Below are 13,233 nucleotides of genomic sequence, written 5' to 3'. Positions count from 1 at the left end.
GATGAACAGAGGTGTGGATGGACCTGGGGGAAAGAGGATAAATACACTTTGAAATAGCAAGGGGAGAAGTGTGAAGGAGGGATGAAAATGAGACAATTTTTTCATCCTCCTGTGAGAAAACAGAAATAAAGAATGTAAGATGAAAGAGAAGAGTAGAAAAAGAGGGAGAAGGGCAGGCAGAGGAAGGGGAGAAGGGATTAAGACTACTGAGTGAAGAGGGAAAATCACACTTATTGAGTGCTAGAGGACAGAGAGAGATTGATTAAAGCCCCATACGAACGGGATTATCATTATGGGGGGGGAGGAAAGGGATAAAATATTCTCAGTGGACCATGGAAATTTTTACTCATTGTCCTGGAAAGAAATTTTAAAGTTAAAATTAAAGAATGGGAATGGATGTTCAGTAGGACAAAAAGGCCCAAAAGACATACATAAAACCACTTTGAAATAACAGAAAAAGACGCTTCAGAAACAGCTGTTTGTAAATCCACCTGTGCATCCTCTACCAGTTATTAATCATACATATAAAAACATCAATTAGCTAAAATTGTATTTTTTTATGACATGCTGTTCCATCTGCGTCTCTCCAATAATTTCATCCTAAATCTGAAAATAGGGGGTGGAATATGGTTGCAGCAAGAACTGTATATAAAAGATGGATGTAGCTTCTGGGCCTTAAAGGTGAGCCAATGAGGAAGTGCTTTAAGCCTGCATTCTATACAATGGCCAGCAGAGGGAGAATATCTTTTTGTTTAGAAGTCTGGGAAAACTGTAATTGGCCCCCTTGCTCTATAGCCTTTGCTAATACTTTGCTCATGAATTTATGGGCTTTTGGGAAGGATTTGAATCACCGTTTGACTGACAAGTTTCTACTTTGGGAGACTGCTATATATATATATATATATATATATATATATATATATATATATATATATATATCACTTTCTCAGATTCACCCCTTTTTCATCACATCCAGTTTTAAAACTCAAAAATGCCAACAACTTAAAAGCTTAGCTTGATTCTTCACAACGGGAAATACGATCAGATAAAGTCCGTGGTTTGCAGTTGAAACATTTACATTTTGAAACTGACATGGACAAATTCTACTTTCAACTGATTTTCTTTAGACTATGCAACCAATTGATAAGGATCTGATCTGTGAGAAAGCACTACACAGGGAACAACCCTCTGCCCATAGTTTGTTGAAGGATACTTCCACTCTACGATGCTGATGCAGGCCCTGCGGATAGGATTCTTGAGTGTGAGGCAGAGTAGAGCTCGTGGCGGCCTTGTGGCTGTCGTTGTGGTTTGTTTCTTGGGTTTAGCGGTATAGTGCTGTCTCTTCCGTTGCGTGGAGCTGGCAGTGGATATGGGCCCTCGCCCTCCGGACCCAAGCCCTGCCCCTCCACCCGATGCGGCATTACCCATCATCTTCGCCTGCCGCGCGGCATCAATCGCCGCCTGCCAGCTCAGGGCTGCCCCCGGTGTGGGGATGTGCTCTGGAGCCAGACCAACCACGCCCACTCCATGGTTGACCCCGCCCCCTCCTCCACCATGGTCGCCATGGCTAGTGCCACCACTGTGCTCATTGGTCAGGCCAGGTGGAGGAGGTCGAGGAAGAGGGGGAGGGGGAGAGTAGTCGGAGCCTGGAATTGAGAAAGAGAGAAAAGACAGAGGAGACAGGAAGTTAGCTACATAAATTTATGGATTACTTATAGAAGGGATTTGCTTCAAAAAACTGTTTAGTTTGTTGGTTTGTTAGATTATTCTGAAGAGGCTGGATAAAGCACAAACTCATCAGTTATGGTGCCCTGTACTTTATATTTTTGTTAGCTATCGAGTTCAAAAGAGCTAACCGCTTTAACTGAAAGTCTAAGGTCTTGGCAATGTTGTGATGTCTTCATCACAAGCCATCAAATGTAGTACTTCAACATCCATGTGAAAGACTTGATGGCACTAGTACCACTTGTGCATGGCTGGATCCCTCAATCAAGAATTTATCAATGTCTACTTGGGGAGATTAAAAACAACTGAGTAGCAAACAGTTCTTTGGGTGTAGTTGTAGGGAACTAACATGTTTAAAATGATAGGTCTCCCAGCTTTAAAGATTAATACACACTGAAAAATTCAGAACGTGTTTAGCCCTGAAAAGAATAAGACTGGGGACAACAAATGCTTGTATTGAAATAAAAGATAAAAAAAAGAAGAGAGAGACAGAATTACAATAATCTCTGTGAGATTACATAGTTTTACGCAAACAAATCGTGGGAATAAGACGGTGTAAAACAAAGACACCGGATTAACCATACTGTATGCTTAGCCAGATTAAAGACAGTTATAATATTCTCTCAGCCCTCCTTCTCTCTGACAACTCAGCAAATGTTTCCACTGTGCATATAGATTATACGCTGAAATTTTATGCAAACAATTATTATTCACACAAAGCCAAGCGTGCAAGTGCACATGGAAATTTTCTACAGATGGAAGAAGTAACAGTGCTTTGCAGAGACAAGGGTATGTTTGTGAAACAGTAGTCAGAGCTACTGATATCAAAGCAGAAAATGTTTGTTTTTAATGATTAAAAAGAAAAACTAATTTTAAAATTGTTAAATTGTTTGAACGCAATAGATTTAGTAGATATACTATTTAATCATACAAACTGGAATATATATCATTATCTCGATGTTGCAGTGCCATATAGTAGATCACTAGATCTTTTAGCACAACTAATGCATGGTGGAAATGAAAAGCTTAATCTTTGTAGATTTAGCAATGTTGAATTCGTAAATCTCATAAAGTGCAATTCTTTTGGAAGAGGAAGAATCCAAAAGTTAAAGAACCTCTGTAAAGTTAATCCATCCTGTGCTGTTGCAACAGAGATAAGGAGCTAGAAAGACAGAGGAAGGAGAAATGTGAGTGGGTTCAGAGGGAGGAGGAGGAGAGAAGTAGATTTATCCTACAATTACAGGGCATTCACAATGTCTGCTAAAATCCTGCTCCTCTCACTTCACTGCTACAGGTTTTTACAAATGCACTCACACTGGGCGATGGCCTGAGGGAACAGTACATCACATCCTGAGGACTATAGTGACTATAACACATGCACAGAGTGTATATACATCTATCGCCTAATCATCTGCAAGTGCTGCTTTCTTACTCAGTCACAGTGAAGTAAAAATAGGACAGAAATATCCCTGTGACTAGGGAAAATGGATGGTTGCCTGGTGATTGGACTAAAAAATATTTTTCGTATTCAGCGACTGAATGCAAGTAGTTGCGGTGATTGGTTGTCAGCATGTCGCAATCCATCTCAGTCAGTCTGTGCCGATGAACGGAACTGGCCTGCAAAATATTTTTAACATATTTGCGTTTATAAGAGTTAATTCGCATATCATCACAAACAAATTGCATGTAATTGCCAAACTGATAGCCGACTGATAGCGTTTCATCGCCATCTTAAAGCGTCAAAGTTGTTTTGAAAACAGCAGCTACCTGCAAGTGGTCACAAACCTGGTCCTTGTCTTCGAAGAAACTATTTCAAAGGCAACAAGATTATAAATTCATTGTGACTGTAGCATTATCCACAGAATTTGACTCGTCAAGAGCAACTTAGAAGGGTGCTGGCAAATCTCACATGCTTTTTAGCAATGTAAAACGTAATAATTTGTCCCTTACTAAAGATATATTAAAATTCATTACTGAAGTTGCTAATTACTTAATCAGTATAATTAGTTCCCTATTTTTCTTTCCCTCTCTTTTTAATCCATGTACCATGCCTCTAACAACAACTCTTAAGCCTCAACAAGCACACTGAATCTTCAAATATGTACAGCTACTGGACTCTGATACGCCCATGAAAAACAGTACAACCGTCTTAAATGTGCTTGTATTTAAATGCTACTTAAGTGATCCAAAAAAGTCAAATATTTATATAAATATGCATGACAATGATGATGATAACTGTGTTAGGCATTCAATCATAAAAACAAGAAAACACAAATATTATACACACATGACAGAAAGAAACAACACACTGGACTTATTTGAGAATTTAGTTACTAATTTCAGCATTTTTTGCATGCAACTGTGGCGTAAACCATAGATAGATAGATAGATAGATAGATAGATAGATAGATAGATAGATTTACTGATGCATTCATGGTAGCAGGCCTAATTTTATTGACTTTTTACCATTAATAAGTTTAATGTAACCAAAAAACAAACAAACAATGGTACAGCTAGATATAGCTATATTAAGACATTGTAGAAAATTATCCGTAGCCTACTTTGCGTAAATGGCCTACAGTGAATAAGATGTTATGCACATACAGCTACATTTACTTTGCACAACACATTTAGAAATATAGCAAAGAGCTAGCTACTCTGACTCACAGCTATCACCAACAAGTTAACTTGGGATCAAAGACTTTTTGCAGCACTGCAGAAGTCAAGACACAAAACCATAATACAGCAATGACATAAAAATAACTTAGTAGATCCTTATAATACTTGATTTAGCATGTTTACATGCCATAAGCTAGCTTAGCTAGCAACTAACACGACCTTCTGTTGGGATTAGTGACTGAAATACAACCAAAATGCAGTCTTACTGTTAATGTTATATGAAAATATGAATAGATAGCCATATTCCACTCCTTATAGTGATAACATCCGTCATTTGCTTGGCTTGTCATCCTTAAGGAAAACAATATAACTCAAAGCTAGCCTTTTAGCTAACTCTTATTCATTCTTAGTATTTATTGATATAGCGGTTTTGCATTTTCAGACTTTTCTGTTATGATTTGTTCTATTAATAATGTGGATTGCTGGTTTTATTTGTGTATGTGGGTAAGTTGTTTTTTTTATGGCAAGTCTGCTGTAATATTTGTTTGGATAAGTGCTATATAAATAAACTTTATTGCTTCTATTACAAAATAAACTGTGATGCCCTCAAGGTAGAAGTGGTCTTAAAAAAAAACCCCAAAAAAACCAACAAATGCAGTAAAAAACAACAGCACCAGATCTGCAAATATTTAAAGAGTAGTGTGCTTTGAATAGAGCAGTCATGCCCAAGGAGGTGCTCTTTACATTTACCAGCAATGAAGTCACTTGGTATCAGATGCAGCTGTGTCCTATGAGAAAAACCACTGTGGTTTCAATTTTCGAGCATATCTTTCATCTCATTACTTGGCTGAAACTGCACTCCCCTCATTTATTTATTTATTTTTAATAAAGTGAGGGGTTGATTTTAGAGATTTTCTTAAAATCAGCATAGTAAAATTTTCTTTTATCAAACATGCATTTTGGCTCTGTCTCAGATGCTCCTTTATACTGGAGCATATCTTCCTCCAGTGCGAGTTAATAACTGCTTCCTGACTTCTGTTGCACATCATCATTTCTCCTTTGCTCTCTATCTCTCACAAACGCACACGCGCAAACACACTCACACATAATCACTTTCAGCATATTGTACTGCTGTGTGATCAGTTTATCTCACATAGCCTGCTCCTCACACAGGGTGTACCCCACCGAGAGTGTGTGTGTTTGTTAGTATGTGTGCTGTATGAGCGAGTTTGAGAGGATTAGAGGCAAGTAAACTTTAATAATACTAATCTGTCTGACCGCGTGTCTCTCCTGTGCGTCCGTCCTCTCACATGCATATGCACGGACATGCGTTTGTGTGTGTTGCACAAGCTTATGTGACCGACTATAATTCTATTAGCAGCTCTAATGGAAACACAGCATTCTGTGGAAATATGATTCCTAGAGAAATCGAGAGGTGGGACAAGCAAAGGATGAGGGGAAGGAGGGAAAAGGATGGAGGATGAAGGGAGTTTAAACCATGAGAAAGAGTGGGATGAATGGAAGAAGAGGCTGAAAACTAACGAAGGGGAAAACAAAAATATATGAATGAAATCAGAAAAAGCGAACAGAAAAAAGTGTAAAGGACTTAAAACCACTATTGTCATTACACAACACTGTAATGACAATAGTGGTTCATTTTTATGCTGTTATTGTCATTGTTATCTTAGTAGACTCGCAGACATAAGGTTCTTCATTTTCAACATCTATCCACCACAGGTTTTGTGGTGTAGCACCATTTAGGCCAGGCTAACTCATCATAAATGTTCTTTTGTCTGTGCTTTCATGTTACTCTGATGAAAATAACTCACCTAAACATTGTTGCAAGACTAAGCACCTGCTTCCAATAGCAATGGCACGCCCCAAAAGCAGTGACCTCCCCCAGCTGAACCACACCGCCAAAACTGATCAGAAACTGTTTGGGAGCCTCATCGGTGCCTCAGGCTCTTTGCTGTGCTTCTCAGAGTCCCCAGATCCCAGTCTGTACGAGCATCTGCAGCAAGCAGCAGAACAAAGCCAGTCCACAGAGGCCAAACCCTGAAGCCCACAGGACCCAAAGGATCTGCTGCCAACGTCACACCGGGAGACAACACAGGGCACCCCAAGGGGTCCCCTCCCTTGTGGCATATAATAATAATAAACTAAAAATGCATGAGAATTAAATGAAACAGTGATGAATTTATCTATGATCTTCCAGGGATAAATCAGGGTCAAATCAATGAATAGGAAGCAGAGGGACTTTATACATCCAGCTTTGTACTGTAAAGACAGTCAGCATTCACTCTTAATGAACTTGAAATGAACCTGAAGTGAAACTGAGTCAAACTTCACTGTGAACTGAGCTGGAGACTGTAATGAGCCGTGATTCAAACTAAAGTCAGTGGAGCTGTTATCTACTTAAAGATAAAGACTGGCAAAAGATACTATCACTGCAACTCTAAGCACTCTGCCTCAAAATATCATTGCTGCTCTGCACTTGCACACAGACAGTATTCTCCAGATCGGTTGGTCTAATTTTGGTTACCAGCAAAGTACGGTTCCTTTGCAATTTACAGTGTCAATAACTGCATTAGTGGAAAGCTTACAAAGTATTATGCCGCTTTGCTCTGTTAATTGGCTCAACCAGATAATGAACAAAGACAAGGACCAATCAGATTATGCCATCCAAAATCATTCTCAAGTCTTTCCCTCAATCTGGTCTTTTTTCCTCACTTCTTTTTTCACTCGTTTTTACACTCTCACTCTCCGTCTGCTTTTGAACAGGGATCTGCTTGAACGGACAGTAAAGATGCAATTATCAGTCAGTTAACTGATGATGACACCTGATCACACACTAATTGAGCTAGGGTCCACACATGCAGGCACGCACAAACATGTGTCACCTCTAATAAGACGCAGAAAAAAACTAATATTTTTGTGGCGAAAGCTGGTCTGTTTTCCATCTTATGAAAATACTATCTCCTTTGTTTTAAGTGTTCTGTTTCCTCCTCTCCTATTTTTTTCCTCCTCTTGGTCCTGATCGTTGTCAAATACCCTCTTAAAAGCCTGCCCTCTATCTTTTCATCTCTATTTCTTTCTCCTTCCCTAACCCGCACCTCCTCATCCTCTCCTTCTTTTCCCCTTCCTTCTTTTCTCCCTAATCTATACAACTGTCACTCCCTCCATTGACTCTCCAGCAGCAGACAAGTTCATTTTCAGTCGTGCACCCTTCCTCCATTAATCTACCCCCACCCCTCACCCATCGCCTCTCCATTTTTCCCTATCTCTCTTGCCTTGCTGCTTCTCACTCTTTCTCCCATCACTTGCCTCTCTGTCATCTCCAAATAGCTGACAATTATTCTTTCACTCCTGCTCTCACCCATCTCCTTAGCTGAAAAGAGAGGTTAGCCCATAACTAATCAGATCCACAACACCGCTCCTTCCTCGCCGCCTGTAGCAGTCACCTTCGGCCTCATGCCTGGACTAAGACACTAAGCAAAAGACGACACAAATAATTATTTCAGTGACAAAGATTGTCACTTCTTCCACGCTTTTCAGATCTTGAATGACATCCCATCACGCTTAACCCTCATTATCGCTGTCATCGTAAATACCAGTTGTAATGCTAATACTACTTTTTAACCAATTTATGTGTCATCCACTCACTAACGCGCACACTTACACATACATGGAGCGAGTGTACTCTACTCCTTCATGTACACACTGTGTGTGCATATGTGTGTCTCTCATTTGTCTCTCTCTCACACTGTCCATATGTGCCCATTATCTGGCCGAGTGAGCACAGCACACAAACACACACTCATGCACACACACCTGCTACCCTCAACACACACGCACACCTGCTCCCCTTGAAAAATAAGACACATACACACCTGCTTTTCTTAATCCATGATACTCCCCAGCAGACACACACACACACACATAAAACAAGCAGGACATGCATGTAATTTACAAGGAAAATACACAAAGTGGAAATCACATGCTTGTGATCGGGGCATTGCTGAATAATCATGACAACCAAACAAACTGAAAATTTGCCACACTGCACAGAAAATTTACTGTTAATGGGCAAAAGGGCAGCCTATTGTCAGGAGAAATTCCGGCTCATTTAGCGCACACTGAAAGTAAGATGCTTCTTATTGGTTTGAACACAACCAGTCAGCACACACACCTCTGGCTCTTACAGCTGACGTAGTTTGTCCCACTTTGCGATGTCAACACAAAGAGGTAACAGCAAGACATATTGACACTTTTTGGTTATAAATAATAAACTAACAACAAGTGCGTGTATTTGTGTTGCTCAAGCCATTTTTTTATTGTAACAGTTATTTATTGGTGTAAGCATTAGCTATAAGCTAATAGCTGTTGATTTATTCATTAAACTAAACAAGCTACCTGGTGATGAAAAGTGAAGAAACTGTGTATGTGGATATTCCACACAAAAATGTAAATGTTGTTTGAATTATGCATTAATGTCCTGTATTCAACACTGCATGGGTTCAGCCCTCGTTCTGTCAATCATGATTCTAAAGCAGTGATTGGTTGTTGTCTCCGTATTCCCAGGAAATCACAAAGGACACGTCTTTAAAGCACAGGGTAAAAAAATAAAATAGAGCTCTAATACTAATATATAGTAGTACAATTAGTTTTCAGTCTGTATATCCAGGATTTAATACTGTGTGATAAATCCACCACTCTCAAAACAGTCTGATCAGTGGTTGTTTATTCACACAAATGCCGTAGCTTTCAGAAAATTAATAAAAGAAGTTCACTGCGGGACTGTAAATGTAGCTACTTGCAATTTATCCCTTTTGAAGTGACACTTGTTACAATAATGACACATTATTTTAAATCCTCAGAGGTTAACTTTAAGCCAAAGATAAGACGTTGATTTTAAGTTGTTTAATACTTTGAAAGTCAAATCAGCGCTTGGCTGACTAGTTTGAGTCTGAGCCACATCCAACGAGGTCTTATTTTTTCATGACACAGTGAAATGTGAATTCCTCTGAGATGATTTTGGGTTTTTTTAAGTAACTTTAATAAATGTTTTGGATGCTGAGAGTCCTGAAGGTTTGGCAACAACAGGATTTTAGTTAAGGTAATAATCTGTTGTAATGTAATGTCTCGGGCTTCTTCTACCTGTCCCTTCAAAGGAATTATTTAACATTCTGGACAGCATGCTTATTCCATATCTAAATAAGTGATTAGATTAACAGCACTCTTCAAGGAGCACCCCATAAGCTTAGTTTAGAGACTCAACAAGCTTACAGTAGCTCTGTCCAAATTCTGCCTTATAGCCTCCCTAAACTTCACTTTCATTATATAGTTTGGCATTTTTAGACAGTTTCTGTGGAGTGATTTCAACTACAGTGTGTTTCTTCTTCACAGCGTTTGAGTGGAAATGAGTTTAAATATTGTTTGGCAATGGTAGTAAGATCCCTGGTTTGATTCTTAGAGGAGACATAAATCTGTTGGGGATTGTGTCTGGAGCTCAGATTTGTGAAGCAGCGTGTTAGTAAGTCTATCTCCGCTTTTGATTGGCTGAGAGCTAATTAGCATGGTCATACAGCCTATTCTTTACCCAGACAAGACCTAAAAACATGAACGCAACAGTCAGCAGCCACTTTCTGTCTCAACATTGCGCCATTTACCACTATAGGTGTCAAATAGAGTCAGCGAACATCTGCCCTCTAAGTGATGTACAGTAAAAGTCACTGCAGAATGACTGGGGTATAATACATTTCAAACAGAGGAAGTGTGTCTTAATAGCTGACAAAGCATAGACACAAAGGACAAATGTGAGGGTGAGGAACGTGAGCGAAACCAGTGGAAAGGATGCCGAGAAATAAAAGAACTTAAAGGAAACAGAAGCGTGAACATGAGGAGGAGGAAAATAGAGGAGAAAGTGACGTGTAGAGGAGGAGGAGAGGCAAGAGGAGGAAGGTTCGTTCGCACTGCCTCTCCATGCCGACCTCGCATACACGAGTATTCATGCACACAGCGCAGGCAGCAGATATTAATAACTCCTTATTAATATTCATCTGCAGTGGAGAGATGTGAGGCCAGAGTAACCCAGATACGAACAGTTTTCTCTACCTGTCTTTGTGTGTACGCGTGCGCGTGTGTTCCTTGCATCTAAAGTTTGTGATCTCTATCAATCTCTGCCTTAGCAATGTATATATTAACCATTTATTGGACATATTTACTGGCTAAAACAATATAAAGAGTTGATTTCCTGAACTCTGATAAGCCACACTCCCAATGCAGAAATTCTGAATGCAGTAAGGTCAAAAGCTAAACTATCAACACACAACTTTCACACAATAGCATCACTAACGAATGCATTTTCTCCTTTTGAGATACAAGCACGCTTAAACAAAGTGGCATGCAATATTTATTAGTGGCAGGTTCCACCTTATCCACTCTCCTCCACAACTCCTGTTCGGTCCTTTTCTTTCTATTCTGCTTTTGTCTTCCTGTCTGGCTCACCTCCCACTTCACATCTGCCCTTTACTTTTGTAAAGGCCACAGTGGGCGCCTGCATTGTACAGCTTATGCCATTCAGGCATGTGTTCATCTAAAGAGCCTTTCTGTTAAAGTAAATGCATACATTTTGTAATCCCACTGAATGGAAATCATGACCTTGGCAAGGTCATTTTATGCAAAACCCACTGAGCCTTGCCTGTATAGTGCAGAATCAAGTCATTGCAGGTGGCGTGGTAGTGGTTATACACAGGTTAAAATAAATAACCATCTACTAGAGGATCAGCACACTGCAAAAGAAAAATACAAATCACATACTGCATACACCCTGCAGCATCTGTATTAGCAATTTTATTCATTAATGTATGTATTCATTTAGCTCCTATAACTATAGTAGCAGGTGTGTGACACAAATCACCAAATCCTAGATTGCCTTTAACAATACCCAAACCTCAAGGAGTACGATAGATGGAAAGACTGTATGTCTGTGCAGGTTGTCAGGCATCCTGGTCATGATAGTCTTAAGATCTTGAAAGAAGAAGGCACTCTGGACTTCTTTAAGTTTGTGAAGATGTTTTACTTCTCATCCAAGAGACTTTTCAGCTCTAAAAACAATAGGTGGAGAGTAACAGGTGTTTAAGCCCTTCTCGGTTGTACACTTTGGACCGACTAATGATCCTGTGCATCATCACATGAGCCAAGTGGGAAAAAAGTTCTCAGTCATTACAAAAACTGAGAGTTAACAGTTGAACCCCTCTATCGTGTGATCCACTGAGGTCACCTGAGGCACGGTTTATGTGGGGCTCACAGGCCTCAGTTGCACCACAAGACATCTCAAAGGTAACCTTTCGACAAAACGCATGTTATCTCATAATCTGTTTAAATGGTTTAAATGCTGCATTGTTGAATTTATATTGATTCTACAGCTGGGCTTTTAAAATATCACCAGCCAGATTTCAAATATTTATGGATGCCTGCTTTGGCTGTTATCTCTATCTTTTTGGCAGCCAACTAGGTCACCGTTTGCCCGCCTGGTCACTCGTTTTCTCAAGTCATCGTGTGACCATGTACCTTTCAAACAGCAGAATATATCAAATCTCTCAGCTATGCCAGCAGCAGTCGCCTGGCTTAGCCATTAAAAAGAGCCTGTTCCTTTGAGTTCAACAAGAGGTTAAAAATGAAACATAAAGAATAACCAAAATGCCAAAATCAAAGACAATAAAAATGCTCAATAACAATGTGTCTTACACTCCCCATATGCCCTTAAGCAAGGATTGTATTTGCTCCAGGAGCCGCAGTAGGAGACTGTGGATGCAATCTGCAGCTGAGATGAGGAGGGATTGTGTGAAGATGTGTTACTGCGAAGCAGAGCGTTGATGATAAGCAGTTACAAATTGTAACACCACTTTCTGTGCAAGTGTGACCAAAATCAAACAAAAAAGCTTTCAGTCTTTTAAGATTTTTTCTCCTTTTTTAAAAAATTTCTTTTAAAGATTGTCTTCAGGTGCTGAGAGAGTGAAGGACTCGCAACACAATGTAGTGAGGCAAACATCCCAGTACAATTAGCTTGAACAAAGCTGGGTTTCTTTCTTGTCAGCTGCCTCCTGTGGGAACCTTTCTTTTTGTTAACTAGGCCAAAACAAATTTAAAAATCAATATTTTGAGTTTATCTAAGCAATAACAAATTCACATTTCACAGCTTCGCGCTCAGTCTGCTTTTAATCTTCAGTTTAGATCTGAAATAGATTTTTCCTAAGTGTTTTAACAATATTACACAGATATGCATATGCAAACAATTAGTTTGATTTCACTGAGCTAATTTCAGTTAATTAAAAGGTGAAAGTCTCACAAGCAGGTTCCCTTTGACTGCTGTCTCTTGAACTTAAACAGGCCCTATTGGGAAAGCCTGCATTTAAAAACGCTGTTAATTGTTTAACATTAACTCAGTTCCTGACAAATCCATATTATTCAAGCTTCTCACAAATAAACTGTAATGTTTACATTATAATAGACCTTAGGATTTTAACACCACTGCACACATCACCTCAACCTTACAGCTGATACAGGTCACCCCAGATATAGTAAATCATAAGTGATGATAAGAGATGGATCAAGCATTCAATCAGGGCTGAAACTGTATTTTAAATCGTATTCGTATTCTATTCAAAATTGTGTTCTCATAAAATGAAACTGCCTTGTTACTGGAAGTTACAAAAGGCTGCTGGATAAATTATTAATGAATGCATTTTTATTTTTAAAATGATCATTGTAGCCTGTAGCTACAATAATACTTAAAATACTTGAATCTTGCTTGTGGCTTTCATAAACATCACTGTGACTGTGTACCTTGCCATAAAAACAACAGCTAATCTAGTTAGAACACACGTT

General features: G+C 39.3%; 1 protein-coding gene across 7 annotated transcripts in view; it reads right to left on the bottom strand.

Moving 5' to 3' along the window:
- The window catches only part of cacna1c (calcium channel, voltage-dependent, L type, alpha 1C subunit), a 218,103-nt gene that overhangs the window by 151,309 nt on the left and 53,561 nt on the right, over nt 1-13,233 (bottom strand). For all 7 annotated transcript variants that reach the window (XM_040035288.1, XM_040035289.1, XM_040035292.1 and 4 more), the window contains exon 2: nt 1,214-1,646. In XM_040035288.1, coding sequence (XP_039891222.1) covers nt 1,214-1,646 — 433 coding nt within the window. The remainder of the gene's footprint in view (nt 1-1,213; nt 1,647-13,233) is intronic.

Source organism: Simochromis diagramma, unplaced genomic scaffold, assembly GCF_900408965.1.
Source record: "Simochromis diagramma unplaced genomic scaffold, fSimDia1.1 OVJJ01000816.1, whole genome shotgun sequence".
In the NCBI taxonomy this organism is placed as follows: Eukaryota; Metazoa; Chordata; class Actinopteri; order Cichliformes; family Cichlidae; genus Simochromis; species Simochromis diagramma.
The sequence above is the reverse complement of the archived record's forward strand: the minus strand, read 5'-3'. Positions and strand labels throughout refer to the sequence as shown.